Raw genomic sequence first — 20195 nt, 5'->3', positions numbered from 1 at the left:
AAGGAACAATAGAGAATATCTCAAAGTTAAGTAGGTGCCTCAGGGGTCGATTATTTCTTTGTTCTTCCATTTACTTTAGATTTTTCAGGAACTCATCTGGAGTGTCCATGCAGGTCATGGAGGTTAACATGGCATCCATAACACCTAAAAGACCTTAATAGATTAGCTTTTTCAAGGTGTATTTTTTTCATCCAGTCTCTAGGGAGAGTAGACAATGCTTTCCCCTCCTGAGCTCAATTTTTGGGAGGAAAAGGGCCGCATGAAAAGTAGCTTAAGAAGTGGAACTAGTTCTTATTTAAGATGTTAGGAAATTTTTATACAAATAGAATTTTCTTTTAAAAGTTTAAGTTCTTTTGAGTAGATACTATATTCATATGATTTAGAATTCAAAAAGGCAGAGTAATTGGTGAAAACCCTTCCTCCTGTCTGTTTCTGGGGCCACTGGTCATTCCCCTCCCCATAGACAACCGATGTTAGCTGTTTCTTACATATTTTAGAGATGTACTATGCATAACCAGGCAAATATGGTCTCCTCTTACTCTTTTTGCCCTCAGTAGCTCATTATATGTTATTCCACTATACGTGCATTTCAGAGTGATACATATCTCAGAGCTGTTGGAAATGTTAGTATTAGAGGTGCAGGCTTTGTTCTGTTTTTTAAAATTTATTTTTATTTATTTCGAGACAGGGTCTCTGTTCACCAGGCTGGTGTGCAGTTATGTGATCACAGCTCACTGGAGCCTCCACCTTCTTGGCTCAGGCGATCCCACCTCAGCCTCCCAAGTAGCTAGGATCACAGGTGCATGCCTCCATGCCTGGCTTATCTTTTTTTTTCAGTAGAGATATGGGGTCTTCTTATGTTGCCTAGGCTGGTCTTGAGCTCCTGGGCTCAAGCATTCCTCCCACCTCAGCCTCCCAAAATGTAGGGATTACAGATGTGAACCACTATGCTCAGCCCAGGCTTTGTTCTAATTAAGTTTTCTTTTTAATGGTAATGTTTTGGTGCTACACTTAGATAAATAACACAAAACAATTTTAATGTTTTCACAATATTATATGAATATGAATAATTGAGGTTTTCTTGGTGTTTTTTGTTTTTTGAGACCGGGTCTTGCTCTGTCTGTTAGGCTGGAATGAGTAGTGAGATCCTAGTTCACTGTAGCCTCAAACTCCTGGGCTCAAGCCATCCTCCCACTTTAGCCTCCATAGTAACCTGGATTACAGGCACGCACCACTATGCCCAGCTAATTTTCTATTTTTATTTTTGTAGAGACAGGGTCTTGCTATGTTGCCTGGGCATAAAGTTTTTAAAAAATTAATTTTATGTCATATCAGAGAATATTAGAGGTTTTGTTACTGTCATCAAATCATCAAAATTCATGTCATTCAGCCACCCCACACAGAAGTTGTGTTTATTGTTTCTCAGTTCCTGGAATAGATTCTTAAAACCTCTGGTTTTTATTACCCACCTTATTAGTTGAAAGACAACTATCTGTAGATTAGCAACTACTTCAGCACCAAGCAGGTAAAGTTTCTTGATTGGTAGGACTTCTAAGAACATTCTCATTTAACTCCAGACTTTTTCATTAATTTAGTTAATTAATGTAGAGATTGTAAAACACTGAGTATGACTCAGAAGTCCTTTAGAAAATAAAGGGTTAAATCAGTGAGTTTCCATCAGAAGAATAGCTGAGTTCCCTGACATTGCAGATCCAAGTGAGGGAGAGTGATGGGTACTTAGAAGGGAACATAAGATTGAGAATCAATAAACAAAGTCAAGATAGAGAGCAAAAACGATGATTAGATCTCTAGTAGGGGTGAAAAGAGATATGCTAATGGTGTGTATAGGGAATTTCTGGAAGGAAGTCTCTAGAACTTGATTTTCATGGTTGAGCTAGGGATGTTTTGGGGCTGTTTTTCATTTTATATTCTTCTGCATTTTTTTTTTTTTAAACAAAACAAAACCACAAACCATAAATGTATTACTTTTATAATGTAAAAAGAAAAATTAGTTGAAAAAATTCAAAGCAAAACATATTTTGGGGGCATATGTTTTTGTATTGTTTTATTTATTTTTATATATGTGATTAGGAGAATTCATTAAATGGTGAGAAGCAAAGTTTTGATTAATTCGTGTTGCAAAACCTTTAGACTTCTAACAAGAATTATTTGAACAAAGTACAAATTACCCCTAAGAGGTGCCATCCAGAGATAGGAAAATGTGACTGTGTTTGACTGTGGCGTTCAATCATCACTTCCTTTGTCACAAGCTACTTTTTTTTTTGAGATAGAGTTTTGCTCTTGTTGCCCAGGCTGGAGTGCAATGGCATGATCTAGGCTCACCACAACCTCTACCTCCTGGGTTCAAGCAATTCTGCTGCCTCAGCCTGCGGAGTAGCTGGGATTTCAGGCATGTGCCACCACACCTAGCTAATATTTGTATTTTTAGTAGAGACAGGGTTTCTCCATGTTGGTCAGGCTGGTCTCAAACTCCTGACCTGAGGTGATCCACCCGTCTTGGCCTCCCAAAGTGCTGCCATTACAGGCATGAGCCACTGCGCCCGGCACAAGCTTCATTTTTGACATCATGTTTATATTAGAGGTTTCTTCATGATTTGCTAGAACTACAAGACCTAACAGCCAACTAGTGTTTGAGTATTTTGAATTAATGTCAGATTTCCCTATGTGAGCATTGGTTACAAAATGTTGCATATCGATTGTCATATCCCTTTAGGAAAAAATACTTACTTTTGAAAAGTTCTTTAAAGTGCCCTTTCTTTTCCAGCCTTTTAAGCTTATTGGAACACTAAACATATTTTAAACTAATATTGAACCCATTGCAGATTTTATCCTTAAATTGTGAACACTCCAACTGGAAACTGGAGCACTGGGAATCATTCCAGGTGTTATCACCTGGTGTTGAAGTTAATCACCTGGGCCAGTACACCCCTGGAGGGGGTACCTTAAAAAATTCAATTTCTTGGCCAGGCGCGGTGGCTCACACCTGTAATCCCAGCATTTTAGGAGGCTGAGGCAGGTGGATGATGAGGTCAGGAGATCCAGACCATCCTGACCAAAATGGTGAAACCGCGTCTCTACGAAAAATTGAAAAATTAGCTGGACGTGATGGCACACACCTGTAGGCCCAGCTTGTCGGGATGCTGAGGCAGGGAAATGGCTTGAACCAGGGAAATGGAGGTTGCAGTAAGCCAGATCATGCCACTGCACTCCACCGTGGGTGACAGAGCGGGACTCCATCTCAAAAAAAAAAAAAAAAAAAATCAGTTTCTTTAATTACTTACACTAGTAGTTCATTCACATGGCTGAGAAAACTCAGAGGACAAAAGCCATAAGAGAGCCTCCCTCCACCTAGTTTCTCCCAGGTAACCACTGGGAGTAGTGCTCTCTTCCAGAGTTTATCTGTATTCAGGCAGACACTGTTGTCTCTTCTTAGCTCTGTCTTCCCCCTTCCTGCTTTTTTCTTCTTTCTTTTTTTGAGACAAAGTCTTCCTCTGTCACCCAGGCTGGAGTGTAATGGTGCAGTCTCAGCTCACTGCAACTTCCACCCCCTGGATTCAAGCAATTCTCCTGCCTCAGCCTCCCAAGTAGCTGGGACTACAGGTGCGTGCCACCACACCCAGCTAATTTTTGTATTTTTAGTAGAGATGGGGTTTCACTATGTTGGCAGGCTGGTCTTGAACTCCTGACCTCATGATTCTCCCACCTCGGCCTCCCAGAGTGTTGGGATTACGGGCGTGAGCCACCATGCCTGGCTACCTTTTTCTTCTTAACTGAGGTAGCAGTAATATAGACAAGGCTGCATACTTTTATTGTCTTCTTATAGTTGCCTACTATTCCTTTATGTGAACTGTGCCTTAATTGCTTTAATCCTCTCCCCACTGATGGACATTTAGGTGATTTCCAGTCTTGTCTTCTCACAAACAGTGCTTTATGAATAGCCCTGTATAGTTATGTGGACAAGCAAATGTATTGAACAGATTCATAGAAATAGAATTAGTGGTTAAAAGGCATATGCATTTATAGTTTTGATCATACCAAATTTTCTTCAAGAGCATGTGTGTTGATAGAGTCTTAAAATGTGAAAAGCAGCACATATATTCTCAGTGTAGACATTGCTAGATGTGTTGCTGATATTCTCCACCGCCCCCGCCCCCCGCCCGCCACCAAGTTGGAGTCTCGCTCTGTCACCAGACTGGACTGCAGTGGCGCAGTCTCAGCTCACTGCAACCTCCACATCCTGGGTTCAAGCGATTCTCCTGCCTCAGCCTCACAAGTAGCTGGGACTACAGGCATGCACCACCACTCCCAGCTAATTTTTGTGTTTTTGGTAGAGATGAGGTTTCACTGTGTTGGCCAGGATGGTCTTGATCTCTTGACCTGGCGATCCCCCTGCCTTGGCCTCCTAAAGTGCTGGGATTACAGCATAAGCCACAGCGCCCGGCCGTTATTCTTTTTTTTGTTCTTCTTTTTCTTTTTTTTTTTAAAGACAGAGTCTTGCTCTGTCACACAGGCTAGAGTACATTGGCATGATCTTGGCTCACTGCAACCTCCGTCGGGTTCAAGTGATTCTGGTGCCTCAGCCTCCCAAGTAGCTGGTATTACAGACATACACAACCATGCCCTGCTAATTTTTGTATTTTTAGTAGAGGAGGGGTTTCGCCATGTTGGCCAGCATGGTCTTGAACACCTGACCTCAGGTGATCTGCCCACGTTGGCCTCCCAGTGCTGGGATTACAGGCGTAAACCACCATGTTCAGCCACGGATAGTCTCATTTATTTTTTTTGAAACGGAGTCTTGCTCTGTTGCCAGGTTACAATGCAGTGGCCTGATCTCGGCTCACCGCAACCTCTGCTTCCTGGGTTCAAGCGATTCTCCTGCCTCCAGCCTCCTGAGTAGCTGGGACTACAGGTGCATGCCACCACTCGCAGCTAATTTTTATATTTTAGTAGAGATGGGGTTTCACCATGTTGTCCAGGATGGTCTCAATCTCTTGATCTCGTAATCCTCCCACCTTGGCCTCCCAAAGTGGTGGCATTACAGGTGTGAGCCACTGCGCCCCGCCTATACCACAGATATTCTTTATCAGCATAGTCTACAGGCATGTGTCACCATGCCTGGCTAATTTTTGTACTTTTTTTTTTTTTTTTTTTTGTAGAAACCGGCTTTTGCCATGTTGCCCAGACTAGTCTTGAACTCTTGGACACAGCAATCCACCTTCCTCTGCTTTCCAAAGTGCCAGCATTACAGGCGTGAGCCACCGTGCCCGGTCCTCGTGTACTTTTTGGATTTGATGCATTCATTTCTTGTTTGTGGCTCTCAAATAGCACACATGCTTCCATGTGTTGTACATGGACTGGCACTTCCAAGTCTGCTTTCATGTCTGGGTTATGATCTTTCCCCCTTTCTCAACTTGGTGTTGCCGCCTGCCAGCTGCATCTCACAGCATTCGGGGCTGGTCTCTGGATGTTTGCTTGTTCTTATGGTATGGCTGGGGAATATGAGGTGACTGGGAATCTGGGGTCTGGGGCTGCTTCTGCAAGGGCTGGATTCTAGCTCAGCCTCCACATTCCTCCTCCTCCAGGACTGTTCTTGGCTGGAGAATCCTCTCCCTGTAAGCAGGGTGGACAGGCAGCTGACTGTGGCACCTCCCTGGGGTCTGGTGCCCCTCTCAGCTGTGGTGGTAGTAAACAATGAACCTCTTTTTGCTCTCCTGTCCCAGATAATTGGGCTAACGTGCAGGGGCTGCTGGGTTATTACTGTGGTCTGGTGGCAGCTGGCTGCTGTGACAGCTACCTTCTGTTCACCCTTGTACCCACCCTTCAGGGCTGAGGGAGGCAGCACACAAACCCGTGCTGATGAAACGAAATTGTCTTGGCTGTCTGGGAATGGCACTTTCCTGTGACTTCTAAGTGCACCAAATAAAAATAGGAGACTGACTTCATTTCCAGGACGGTTTAGAGTCCCAGATGACAAAGAACTAGCTTTCTTCCCTTCCTTTCCTTCCCCTCTCCCCTCTCTCCCCTCTCCCTCCTCCTCTCTCTCCCCTCCCTTCTCTCCCCTCCCTACTCCTCTCTCCCCCCTCCCCTCTCCCCCCTCCCTACTCCTCTCTCTCCCCTCCCCTCTCTCCCCTCCCCTCCCCTCTCTCCCCTCTCCCCCCCTCCCCTCCCCCCTTCTCTTTCCCCTTCCCCTCTCTCCCCTCTCCCCTCTCCCCCCTCTTCCCACCCCTCCCCCCTCCCCCTCCCCCTCTCCCTCCTCTCCCTCCCCACTTTCCCTCCCCCTCCCCACTTCCCCTTCCCCCTCCCCCTCCCTCCTCTCCCTCCCCCTTCCCCTCCCCCTCCCCCTTCCCCTCTCCCCCCTTCCCCTCCCCCTCCCCCTTCCCCCCTCCCCCCTTTCCCTCTTCCTCCTCCCTTCCCCCTCCCCCTCCGCCCTCCCCATGGAGTTTCAGTCTTGTTACCCAGGCTGGAGTGCAATGGTGCCATCTTGGCTCACCACAACCTCTGCTTCCTGGGTTCAAGCCATTCTCCTGCCTCAGCCTCCCAAGTAGCTGGAATTACAGGCATGCACCACCACGCCCAGCTAATTTTGTATAGAGATGGGGTTACTCTGTGTTGACCAGGCTGGTCTCAAACTCCTGACCTCAGGGGATCTGCCTGCCTTGGCCTTACAAAGTGCTGAGATTGTAGGGTGAGCCACTGTGCCCAGCCAACAACTTTCAGTAAGGACTGTCTGGGGTTTTTTTTGTTTTGTTTTTTTTGAGACAGAATCTTGCTCTGTTGCTCAGGCTGAAGTGCAATGATGTGATCTCGGCTCATTGCAGCCTCTGCCTCCCATGTTTGAGCAGTTCTCCAGTGTTAGCCTCCCAGGTAGATGGGATTACTTGCGCTCACCACCATACTTGGCTGATTTTGTGATTTTAGTAGAGATGGGTTTTCACCATGTTGGTCAGGCTGGTCTTGATCTCCTGACCTCAAGTGATCTGCCAACCTGGCCTCCTAAAGTACTGGAATTATAGGCATGAGCTACAGTGCCCGGCCCTGTTTTGCTTGGGTTCTTTAAATGAAAGGTAAACAGCAATCATTCAGGGAAGCAAGATGTTTTTCGATATCTGATGCAGAGTATAGCCATGAAGTGCATTTGAGAATGAATAAAAAAGTAAAAATTTTATAATCAGTTACACGAACTAGGTTTTACCTTTTCCAGGTAGAATATTCTTGAAAATTGTATTAAGTGCATATTAATAAATCAGATATTTCCCTTCTGATTTGTATTACAGTTTCTAAGGTTCTGTAATTTTTATTTCCATTAGTTTAACCTAATACCATAGCTTGATTTCTTTCCCCTTACTTCAGACTTTGAAGTTTATGATGTTTCCATATTAAATGTACTTACTAGGCAGGTTTCCATCTAAAAAAAAGAGTCCCCCCGGATGGACCCTTCTGTGACATGAAGCATATTTATCCTGTAATTTAGCTTTCAAATGAGGCAAACTCTGAGCAGAACTTTAGAAGGAAAGGACACAGAAAAGACAATTCCAGAGTCAGGGATAGAAGGCTGCAAGGCAGGCAGGCAAAGCTGGCTGCCCTGCTGTGGGGAGCTTCAAGGGAAAAACTCCAAGATGGCAGGAGCCCCTCGGTAGGTACAAGTTTGATACATTGGGAAGGGCCTCACTACAGTAGGTATGTGGATCTGATACAATAGGGAGAACCCCACTAGAATGTCCTATATGAAGAATGGACTCCTGTGGCCGGTGCGGTGGCTTACATCTGTAAACCCAACACTTTGGGAGGCCAAGGTGGGTGGGTCACTTGAGGTCAGGAGTTCGAGACCAGCCTGGCCGACATGGTGAAACCCCATCTCTACTAAAAATACAAAAATTAGCTGGACATGGTGGCACGTGCTGTAGTCTCAGGTACTGGGGAGGCTGAGGCAGGAGAATTGCTTCAACCTGGGAGGTGGAAGGTTGCAGTGAGCCAAGATTGCGCCACTGCACTCTAGCCTGGTTGACAGAGTGAGACGTCGTCTCAAAAAAATAAAAAAAAGAATGGAAAGAGTGGACTCCTTGGGGAAGATCATTGTTAATGTCCACCTTTATATTGTTCATTGTACAAAATACAGCATATGACAGGAAAACGAGAAAACTCAAATCCTAAGCTCTAGGATAAATATTAAGTGCCAGTATAATGTTGAGGGCTTTAAGACAGTTTCGTTTATTAAACCCCAATTTAATAAGCCGATATCGTGTCACTGCACTCCAGTCTGGGCAACAGAGCAAGACTGCCTACCGTAGTGAGGCCCTTCCCACTGTACTGAACTTGTACCTACCGAGGGGCTTCTGCCATTTGGAGTTTTTACCTTGATGCTCCCCACAGCAGAGCAGCTAGCTCTGCCTGCCTACCTTGTTACCTTCCATCCCTGCCTCTTCGGAATTGTCTTTTCTCAGTGTCCTTTCCCTCTAAAGTTCTACTCAGTTTGCCTCTTACTTGAAGCCTTTCCTACTGTTGTTCACTACCTTATTCCACTTGGCTGTAAAATATGACATATGTGTTAATCAATTTAAGTTTGTGACTTCGTGTCCATGGGCTGTCTTCCTCAACTAGAGTACAGTCCTCTGGGGAGGCCGACTTCTATTCTAGTCTCAAATAAACCCAGCCAGTCCTGCACAGAGTGAGGGCCCCTGAGCAGTGACTGCTTTCTTCTACAGGGGAGGAGAGGGAGGGGACGGCCAGCGGAGCTCTCTGGCTCTTGAGCAGATCACTGATTCTGAGGAGGGGCAAGACTTGCTCAAGATAAGATCGCTGTTCAGAATGAAGTTCAACCTCATTATTCTGTTCTAATTAGGGGTTGGTATATCTGCATAAAGGAAGCCTGAATTAAGGAAGATTTTAGAAGGAGGTTGCTTTAATTATTTCCTAATAGTCATTGTAAAACAAAAAAAGTTAGATGTCTTTTGGGAACTTGTTTAAATGCTTAGATAAAAATTACTTACGGTGGCATAAATATTAATAAAACAGCTTTTCTCTTCTTTTTTTTTTGGTATGGACAGTTGTTCCGTTATATTTATTGTATAATCCCAAGAACTTTCAAAGCTAAGTAACCTTTAATTCTGCTAGAATTGTGACAGATCAGCAGGGTTGAGTTTATTGGCAAGTCACTACCATTGATAAGTGACGGCTGTTGAGTACCTGCCCTGTACCAGCCCTGGGGTGCCAGGTTCTTCAGGCTTTGGCTGGATCAGCCCTCATAGCTGCCTTGGGAGATGGGCTTGGGACATGATAATAATGACTTATATTTTTTGAGTCCTTACTGCATACTAGGCTCAGTGCTAAATGCTGTATTGTAAAACATTGTATGATTTAATTCTTTCTTCAGTGATCCTGTGAAGCAGGTGCTACTGTCCTTCCATTTAATTTAATTTAATCTATTTATTTTTTTGAGGTGGAGTTTTGCTCTTGTTGCCCATGCTGGAGTACAGTGGCATAATCTCTGTTCACTGCAACCTCTGCCTCCTGGGTTGAAACGATTCTCCTGCCTCAGCCTCCAGAGTAGCTAGGATTACTGGCACCTGCCACCCCGCCCTGCTAATTGTTGTATTATTGGTAGATACTGGGGTCTACCATGTTGGCTAGGCTGGTCTTGAACTCCTGACCTCAGGTGATCTACCTGCCTCAGCCTCCCAAAGTCCTGGGGTTACAGGCGTGAGCCACTGCACCCAGCTGTCCTTCCATTTTAGAGCTAAGGAGGGGTACAAAGGGAGGCAGTAGCTGTGGTGACAGCTGTGATCTGAGACAGGGCTTGGCTGAGTACTCTTCTCACTACACCTGACTGCACTTACTGTGTCCATCGTGTCTAGTTAGTACTATATCAGGAAACACACCAAGAGCCTAGTGTGGCCTCTAGGTCATTTAACAATAATAATTACCCTGTGAATCCTTCCACCACTCTGTAGATTCCTCATCTCTAGATGTGAACTTTTCCAGGATTCTTTGCCCTTGCTGGATGAAGTTTTTTGTATGTAGTTTTTTTTTCTTCAAATTTTGTTTTAACTAACATAAAAATTTTATGTATGTATTTATCATATACAGTGTGATGTTTTGAAATATATATACATCATAGATTGGCTAAATTGAGATAGTTAACATATGCATTACCTCTTCCTGTGTCCAGTGTTAACTTAGAAATTAATTCTTTTTGGAAGTTTTTTGAGGGTAGGTAAGTAAAAGTGTTTAGCTTTTGAAAAATTTAACAGAAGCATTTGAGTATTCATGATTATAGTACAAGTCTGAGGATGTAGGGAAAAATCAACTTTCTTCTGTGCTCATTTGCTCCTATACTAAGTGTCAGCAGTCAACATGGAACACTTCTGGGTCCAGATTTGTGGAGGTTCCCCTAGCCGCACACATATACTGAGCAAGCGCTCTGTTATGCAGTGGACACCAGCTGACATGTAGATAGTCAGATCCCACAGTTGAGGGGTCAGTCCCCAAGACTGCCCACCCCATGTCATTTGTAAGCCCCAAGTTGTTTTACCTGTGTATTTGACTGGCTATAAATGGGGTTCCTACAAGCCCCTTCTTGGGTTCAATTAATTTGCTGGTGTGGCTCACAGAGCTCAAGGAAACATGTTTCCTGGTTTTTTATTGTATAGGATATTATGAAGGATACCACTGAATATCAGGTGATAGGGCAAGGCATGTGAGAGGGGCGTGTAGTTTTTTTGCCCCCTCCAGGTGTGCCACTCTTCAGGAACCTCCATGTGTTCAACTATCTGGAAACTTATGGAGGCTTCATTACATAGGCATGATTAATTAAATCATTGGCTATTGGAGATCCACTTAAGCTTTAGCATCTCTCCCTTCCCTGAAAATTAAAGATGGACTGAAAGTCCCAGTCCTCTCCTTAGTCATGCCTTGGTCTTCCTTGTGACCCGCTCCCACCTGAAGCAACCTAAGGGCTGCCAGCCTTCAGTCATTTCATGAGTATACAGAAAGATATTACTGGATGGGTGTGGTGGCTCATGCCTGTAATCCTAGCACTTTGTGAGGGTGAGGCAGATGGATCACCTGAGGTTGGGAGTTCTAGACCAGCCTGACCAATGTGGTGAAACCCTGTCTCTACTAAAAATACAAATAATTATACACCAGCGTGGTGGTGTACGCCTATAATTCCAGCTACTCAGGAGGCTGAGCAGGAGAATTGCTTGAACCTGGGAGGTGCAGGCTGCAGTGAGCCGAGATTGTGCCACTGCACTCCATCCTGGGCGACAGAGTGAGACTCCATCTCCTAAATAAATAAATAAATAAATAACACTGCTTTGAAGATTCCAAGGATTGTGTGCCGGGAGTTGGATGCCAGGAGACAGGGTAGAAGACCAAATACATATTCACAGTATCACAAAAGTGATGCCAGAAGACAAGCTAAAGAAACTAAGAAAAAAAATCTAAAGGAAGGAGACCTTTTTCCCAGGAAATAGGAATGTGAGAGGGAAATCAGGAGTGGGTGGGGAAGAGAAAATATGTGTGGGAGGGAAAACAGAGAAATAGGAACACATCACAAAACAGCATCTGAACTCTTATTTCTCACACTACTGTTGCTCATTCTGTATTATGCCATTTAATCTGTGTATCAGTTCTAGGGTTGAAGTTCATTGATGCTGAGTTTGTAGCCACAGAGTGAAATATACTTGAGCGATCCTTTAAAAGGTAAAGAAGGCAGTAGGAAAAAGGCATAAAGAGAAAGATGAGTCAGTGTAATATTTCTGGAGAATTCATTATCGTTTGTTTTTAGCGAGTAGTGGTAAACGTTAAGATTACTGCTTTATATCTTTGACTAGACAAGCAGCTTGTTCATATTGTGTATCCTCTAATCTGTGCGCTCATTCAGCACATGGGTTTATTGAGTGCCTAGTACATATAAAGCATTTTATGCTAGGAACTGAGTAGATAGTACTGAGCAAGACAGGATCCCTGATTTCAGGGAGCTTACAGCCTCATGCGTTATAACGTGAAGTCGTTATCATAATTGTAACTCATGTCTGTAGGACATAAGAGTTCTTATTTCCAGGAGAGAGTGTGATAAACCAGTCCTATCAGTACAGATAATTTGGGGCTTGAAGTTGAAATCAGAGAAAAAAATAGGGTATTATGAAAGGGGAGACTGTAGAAAACCTGAAGAAAGATGTGTTCTGTGGACACTTTGGCTGATATTTTTGAAATTTTTTTCAAATGAGACTGTTTTCACATGTTATTGGGTGCACAGATTGATTTAGCCACCCACCTGGTGTTTGATTCTAGTAGCTCATTCCTTGCATTTCTGATCATGATTTTTAAGGATGGATCCTGGAACACATGTGGATACCATTTGTCTTTCAGTGTTTAGGAGTGATCCCCACCTAACAGTCTGTGTGCAGACCACTGGCTTTGGTTTCCTAGTATAGAAGTGAATGTCTTCTGTACCTTGCTTGGTAAACAGCTTGCCTTTCCTGAGGCTGGTTGAGTTTGGCTGTGACTTTCTCATTCCTAAGTCCCTGCTATTTTCCTCATTCCTCACTGGGTCTCCCCAGCCTTGTAAGAATGTGATAGAAATGGAGAAGTGTGTAGCCTATTTTTTCTCTCATTTCAGCTTAATGAAAGGGGTCGCCTCCTAGTTGGCAGCCAGGAAGCTCCAAAAGAGAAAATTCCTGTCCCTAGCTATGGAAGTGTGACAGGCAGTGTCTACTGTTTGACATCAGCTGAGGAAGTCTCCCTTGAGGTGCAGATGCCCTGGGTGCAGGGTGCCCACAGCTTTCCTGCAGCCTTTGCTTTGCATTCTCCCGAGCCCCCTGGTGATGAAGAGAACTTACCTGGGACTGGAAGTGGTCACTGTCAATCCTGAACCTTAGGAACGTCCTATGATTCAGATTGTTCTTGCTCAACCCATGTGTTGGGACACTTTAGTATGTAGAAAGCAAAGCTGTGCCGTGTTGCAATATCCTGGCCTGCCTCCTTCACTCCCCTTTGTCAGTTTTTTTTGAACTAGGGAATATGGAAATGTGGTGACAGTGGTAAACAGGAGGGTGATGGTACGGTTATATGTGCACTCCGTCTTGCCCTTTTTTTTTTTTTTTGAGACGGAGTCTCGCTCTGTCCCCGAGGCTGGAGTGCAGTGGCGTGATCTCGGCTCACTATAACCTCTGCCTCCCGTGTTCAAGCAATTCTCCTGCCTCAGCCTCCCTAGTAGCTGGGACTACAGGCGCCCACCATGACATGTGGCTTATTTTTGTATTTTTAGTAGAGATAGGGTTTCACCATATTGGCCAGGCTGGTCTTGAACTCCTGACCTTGTGAACCACCCTCCTCAGCCTCCCAAAGTGCTGGGATTATAGATGTGAGCCACTATGCCCTGCCCCATCTTGTCTTTTTAAAAAACCACACCTATATATTTGGCTTTATACATACGCATATGTGTTTGGACTGGTGAATTACAGAAGAATAATTAGTCAACCCTTCCATCACCCAAACAGCTGGTATATGTATTTGGACTGAAATAGTATGAAATAGTAGTCAGAGTGGTCCAAATGCAGCAAACCAGTGAAAAACAAAAACAGTAGCCCAGGACAGAAGCCCTGCTTACAACTTTGAAACTTGCCTGTGAGTTTGATAAGAACTGGAATAAACTACAAATGAAAACTGATAGCTCTGAGAGTGGCAGGATGATGGGTGAATTTTTTTAGGTAAGAAATTTTTGGAGTAAAATTATTCTGCAAGATATAATAAGATAACCACTGTCTATGGCCCGAGGTGCCACAGTTCAATCAACTTCTGCCATGTAACTCTGGGGTGCTGGTACCCTTGTTTTATAAGTGAGGGTATGAAGATGCAGAGATGAAGCAGTTTACACAAGGATGCAGGATTTAAACTTCTATGCTCAGCTTCCAGGTGTGCTGTTCTCATTGGCTCACAGTGAGGCCAGGCCCTGCTGGGTTTAAGTGACTACGCTCTGAGTGTGTCTGCTGTTCTGTGGCCTGGTCTGCCTCTCCTGGGAAGAGTGCTTACGGATGTTTGAAATAGCCAGTTAGGTCACCTTTTGCAGATTTTTCCAAACATAAATATAAAATATTTGGCACTTGTTTGCTTCTGATTTACTGTGCTTGCTTGACATGGTCTCTTCATTCTCACCCTGGACGAAAAGGAAGGAAAGCTGATCTCTAATGTAATGACTCCACTTCCTGGTTTAGATGGATTTTCTTTTGCATGAAACACTGCATTTTTAAAAGTAGTTATTTTGGGCCGCCAGTGGTTATGCCTGTAATCCCAATGCTTTGGGAGACTGAGGTGGGAATATTTCTTGATGCTAGGAATTTGAGATTAGCCTGGGCAACATAGCAAGACCCTATCCTAAAAAAAATGTAATTAGCTGGCAAGCCTGGGAAACCTGGTGAAACCCTGTCTCTACAAAACAGTACAAAAATTAGCTGGATGTGTTGGTGCACACCTGTAGTCCCAGCTACTGGAAGCTGAGGTTGGAGGATTGCTTGAGCCCGGGAGACAGAGGCTGCAGTGAGCTGAGATCCCACTACTGTACTCCATCTAGCCTGGGTGACAGAGCAAGGCTCTGTCTCAAAAAATAAAATAAAAGTCAGTTATAAAAGACAAAGGGCAGGGAACTTTTAAACCTTTTTCGATTAAACACGGCAACAAAGATATGACAATTAAATGCACTGTGATCCTGAATTATATCTCGGATCTTGTAATCTTATGGTTACAGGACATGTAATTTTGAAGAGACAGATGTGGTAAAGGGCATTATTGGGACAACCAAAAAATTTGAGTAAGGACAATATATTAAGTATTGTGTCAATGTTACATTTCCTGAGTTGCACATGCATACTGTGATTATGTAAGAGGATGTTCTTAGGAGACACCTACTGAAGTATTTAGGAGGACAGTGTCATACTGTATGCAACTTACTCTCAGTCTCAGTTTTTCTGTAAAAACTGTTGCATGTGCATACTCCTCGAATCACATCTTACTCCTTATAGACAGGTGAGAAGATAAAAGTGTGTGTTAGACATGGTTTTCTAGGGTGACAAGAGGGACTGACTGGTCAATTCTGCAGGGGCAGCCCAAAGAAAGTCTTCATAGTTGCTGTGTTTAACCTGAGTAGGGATTGAGGCGAGTTTTAGAACAAGAGAGAGAGATTCAAGAAGAAAGTTTCTCAATGCATGTGACAGCTCTCAGTGTTGTGGTTGGAAAGTAGGGGTCATCTGGTGTTGTCCTGTAAAGGAAGGCTGAGAAGATAGCCTTGCATGCCATGCAAAGGTGTTTGAACTTCTTCTATAGACATGATAGGTCTGTTAGATGCTTTCAGCTGCAGTTGCATTGAACTCCAGCTGAAATGGCTTAAATGATAGCAAGTGTATTTTCTCACATAACATGAAGTTCGAAGGTGGGGGAGGTACCAGGGTTGCATCACTCAGCAGTTCAGAGACGATCTCCCTACCCCAGGTGTTTGTGTTTTTGGCTGCAGCCATTCTTAGTGTGCGAGTGGTGTCTGCTCTCCTGGCTACAGGGTGTTTGTCACCCGCCCACGATGAGATCTAGTGAAGAAGAGGAAGAGATTTCTTTCTGAGCATCCCTACTATGAGGCAGGAACACCTTTACACAGTGGTCCTGGTTCAGTGTACCTTTAGATTCCCTTAGCTGAGATTGTGTTACCTGCAGAGGGGAATGTGATCATGGTGTCTGGCTTATCTGGTCACTCTCCCTCCTGTGGCCAGGGAAGGTGTTGCCCTTCCTTAGAGGAACCTCCCAGGCAGCCACCTCAGATCATGTGGGTGTTGCCAGCAGCATGGGGTCAGGCATATTGGTTAAGCAGACATTAGGGTCTGCCACTACGCAGAAAAAAGGCTTTAATTTTTTCTTATCTTTTCTTTTTCAGCCTAGTTTTGCTCTCACTGCCCAGGCTGGAGTGCAATGGTGCAATCTTGGCTCACCGCCACCTCCACCTCCTGGGTTAAAGTGATTCTCCTGCCTCAGTCTCCTGAGTAGCTGGGATTACAGGCATGCACCACCACACCCAGCTAATTTTGTATTTTTAGGAGAGACAGGGTTTTTCCATATTGGTCAGGCTGGTCTCAAATTCCCAACCTCAGGTGATCTTTGCACCTTGGCCTCCCAAAGGGCTGGGATTACTTTTTTTTTGGATGCTTGGATAATACTAAAATGAATATATTTCTACATACCTTTTCCTTTGCACATACATGAATAGCCTGAGCGTCGTCGTTTAGAGTGTGTGGGAGATGAGAGAGTAGAGATGACGTGTGTGGACCACGGTTCAGAGAAAAGTTACTTTGAAAGGGGCCAGAAAAAGGGGTTATTCTAGTTCCCATTTGTTTCCTGATCAGGAAGGATGGTCTATTTTGTTGAGTGTTCTATCTCCCTTTGAGGTAATGATCTGCCTAACTCCTTTGTCCGTTTATACTCGGACTCGGTGTACTTCTCATCTTCCTGTATGATTTACATTTACCCCTTTCATAGAATTCAGATATTTTTAGGCTCTTACTGTCTTTTATTTTCAACTCTTTGTAGTTTCTGTGTACGTCTTTATTATCATTTCCTGCAGCTTCAGCACTTTAAGAAATCACTGATTTCATTTCGTGTTAAAGCTAGTTTTGTTGTTGTTGTTGTTGTTGTTGTTTTGGTATTTTAACTTTCAAGTAATGTAATTAAGATTGGGCTTTACTGTCCCCAAATTGGTTATCTAAGTCAATGCTAAGTTACTTCTTTGCACACATAGATTCTTAAAAGCGTTTTAAAATTATAATTCATTGAATTTTGGGGCTGCTGCTTGTTTTATTTTACTTTATTTTCTGAGTTTGCCCTCACACGACAGTATTTAATTATTGTTTTAGAATATGATAAATCTAGTAGGGCTGTCCTTCTCATCTATTTAACTTTTCTGTTTTCAGAATTTAAAGGATATTTTTTCTTTTCTCAAACAAACTTGCAAATCATTTTGACATGACTCTTAAGACATGCTAGTGTTCCATGCTGAATGCCCCATTAGGTTAAGATCATAGAAACAGGGCAGTTGGAGAGCTGTTAAGGTTGCTTAGTTTCTCATTTCCATTTCTGTTTAATTTCTAGATTTTGGATCATTGTTTGACTTGGAAAATGATCTTCCTGATGAGCTGATACCCAATGGAGGAGAATTAGGCCTTTTAACCAGTGGGAACCTTGTTCCAGATGCTGCTTCCAAACATAAACAACTGTCGGAGCTTCTACGAGGAGGCAGCAGCTCTAGTATCAACCCAGGAATAGGAAATGTGAGCGCCAGCAGCCCCGTGCAGCAGGGCCTGGGTGGCCAGGCTCAAGGGCAGCCGAACAGTGCGAACATGGCCAGCCTCGGTGCCATGGGCAAGAGTCCTCTGAGCCAGGGAGATTCTTCAGCCCCCAGCCTGCCAAAACAGGCAGCCAGCACCTCTGGGCCCACCCCTCCTGCCTCCCAGGCACTGAATCCTCAAGCACAAAAGCTGGCGACTAGCAGCCCTACCACGTCACAGACTGGACCTGGTATCTGCATGAATGCTAACTTTAACCAGACCCACCCAGGCCTCCTCAATAGTAACTCTGGCCATAGCTTAATGAATCAGGCTTCTCAAGGACAGGCGCAAGTCATGAATGGATCTCTTGGGGCTGCTGGCAGAGGAAGGGGAGCTGGAATGCCATACCCTACTCCAGCCATGCAGGGGGCCACGAGCAGCGTGCTGGCTGAGACCCTAACACAGGTTTCCCCGCAAATGGCCGGCCACGCAGGACTGAACACCGCACAGGCAGGAGGCATGGCCAAGGTAAGTGAGCTGAAGTGCTTTCAATACTTCCTACCTAACCGCGGGCTTTCCCTGCGAGTAAAGCATAAAATGAGACCACATGGCCCACTCCTCTTCCTCCTCTTGAGCTCTCCACGTGCCACTCATGCTTGGAAGAGAGAGATTTCTTTCTAGGATAGAGATCTCTGCCCCATTTCTGTCTTTAAAATGAGAATTCCTAAAGAAGTAGGATAGCTTGCAGGTCAGGCAATTGGAAAAATACAGGGCCTGCCTTGGGAGGGATTGCCAGTTTTCAGCCTCTGAGGAAAGCGTATGGAGGTATGAATGAACGCATGGCTGAAAGAGGCCACTTTTATTGGAATCGGCTTTGGAGTGCATCAGTGAACCTGATAAAGGTTGCTTTCTGCCTCTGTACTGCCCACTGATGAGGTGCTTGCGGGTCTGCGTGCTCCTCTACGGCCACCCACTGAAGTGTCTGTTGTCAGTCTCCATTTCACTGATAGAGAAAGCTGTGTTCCGAGGTGGTCAACTCACTCTCTGACATGTTAACAAGGAAGAGATGGCAGAGCCCGGGAGAAGCACAGGCATCCGGGTCCCAGAGGAAACACCAGTGTAGTGGTTCTTGAAGTGGGCTCCTCCTGGACCAACAGCAGCAGCAGTAGTATCCCCTAGGAGCTTGTTAGATGTGCAGACTTCTTTATTGACTCAGAAACTGGGAGTTGGGCCCAGCGCTCTGGGCTTTAAGAAGCATTCAAATGGATGCTGGACATGGTGACTCAACGCCTGTGATCCCAGCACTTTGGGGAGGCCGAGGCGGGTGGATAGCTCGAGTCCAGGAGTTCAAGACCAGCCTGGGCAACATGGTGAAACCCTATCTCTTTAAAAAGAAAAGAAGAACAAAGGTGGTTTCAAGCTCACGCCCCTTCCCCTCCCCGCCACTCAGTACACACATACAAGGTCAAGAGCTCTGCTAGGGAAAGGCCTGGACTGGGGTTTGCAGCCACCAGCCTTGTAGCTGCCTTCTAGAGTAGAAACTAACTTGGTGAAGGGGGAAGGCAAATGCCTAGATAGATGTGACAGCTGGAAAAGCCCAGGGCTGACAGGGAGGAGCATAGTGAAGCATAGACAAGGAAGCCCGGCCTATTCCTACTGAAGTGTCAAACACTGTGGGTGCTCTGTGGCCACAGGCTTCTCAACGGCAGCTACCAGGCACGTTTTCAGGCAGTGGAATTCCGCACATCCCAGAATGGAAAATCAGTTTGGGCTGTTCTTTGGATTTGATTAGTGCCAAGTAGGGGTGAGGGAGAAATAAGAGTAGAACACAGTTTCCCCACAAGGTTGATGAAAGTGTTGGGTGATGGATCTGAAACCCTGTGACTGCTGTAAACAACTAGAGGATTTTTTTTCTTAACTTCAGAAAAGAGGATGAAGTAATTCTCAACATTTAAATTGTATTTGTGTCTTTTGAAATGTTAGTAGAGGGGAATGTGAACTTAAATTTTACTTGTACCTGGCATTTGAAGAAGAGTCTGTATGAGTGTGTCATTTAGAGTTGATTGAGAAGGAACTTCTCATGGGTTTACGGTTACTGGATAGATTGATAGTTGTTTCTTTTCCTAATTCATTCATCACTCTACTCCTTACTGCCCATTTTTAAAATTCCTTCTGTTTTGGAGAGTTTAAATCATATTAAGTCGACGTTAATAGTATAAAGCAATGATCTCTCAAACTTTTTTTTTAATCTCAAGACTCGTGAATAATCTTAACAATTACTGAGGATGCCAAAGAGATTTCCTTAACATATGCAGTATACCTCTCAATATTTACCGTATTAAATAGTAAAACAGAATTTTGAAACATATTTCATTATCTGTCCAGCACAGTGGCATCACACATCACAAAGCAACTAGAAAACTAGATCCACTGTGTTATTGTGAGAGAATGAGTGAAAAGGCAAATAATGTCTTAGTATTTTATGGAAATAGTTTTGACGTCATGGTCTTCTGAAAGGTCTGGGACCTTGCACTGTACTTCAAGAGCTTTTGATAACATGTATGTCGAAGTTAGACTTTGTAGATCTAAAGACAAGGTCATTATCACATGTTAATAAATTTAGGTCCGGCATGGTGGCTCATGCCTATAATCCCAGCACTTTGGGAGGCTGAAGTGGGTGGATCACCTGAGATCAGGAGTTTGAGACCAGCCTGACCAACGTGGAGAAACTCCGTCTCTACTAAAAATACAAAATTAACCAGGTGTGGTGGTACATGCCTGTAATTCCGGCTACTTGGGAAGCTGAGGCAAGAGAATTGCTTGAACCCAGGAGGCAGAGTTTGCTGTGAGCCAAGATCACGCCATTGTACTCCA

At 44.3% G+C, this 20195-nt stretch overlaps 1 protein-coding gene across 2 annotated transcripts in view; it reads left to right on the top strand.

Annotated features, from left to right (window-relative positions):
• Window positions 1–20195, top strand: part of CREBBP (CREB binding protein) — a 156421-nt gene that overhangs the window by 12315 nt on the left and 123911 nt on the right. For both annotated transcript variants that reach the window (XM_021667261.2, XM_012441866.3), the window contains exon 2: window positions 17146–17849. In XM_021667261.2, coding sequence (XP_021522936.2) covers window positions 17146–17849 — 704 coding nt within the window. The remainder of the gene's footprint in view (window positions 1–17145; window positions 17850–20195) is intronic.

The sequence above is a fragment of the Aotus nancymaae genome, unplaced genomic scaffold, assembly GCF_030222135.1.
Source record: "Aotus nancymaae isolate 86718 unplaced genomic scaffold, 86718_ANA_hifiasm-v0.15.2.pri h1tg000049l, whole genome shotgun sequence".
NCBI classification, from domain to species: domain Eukaryota; kingdom Metazoa; phylum Chordata; class Mammalia; order Primates; family Aotidae; genus Aotus; species Aotus nancymaae.
Note: the sequence above shows the minus strand (reverse complement) of the source record. Positions and strands in the feature narration are given on the sequence as shown.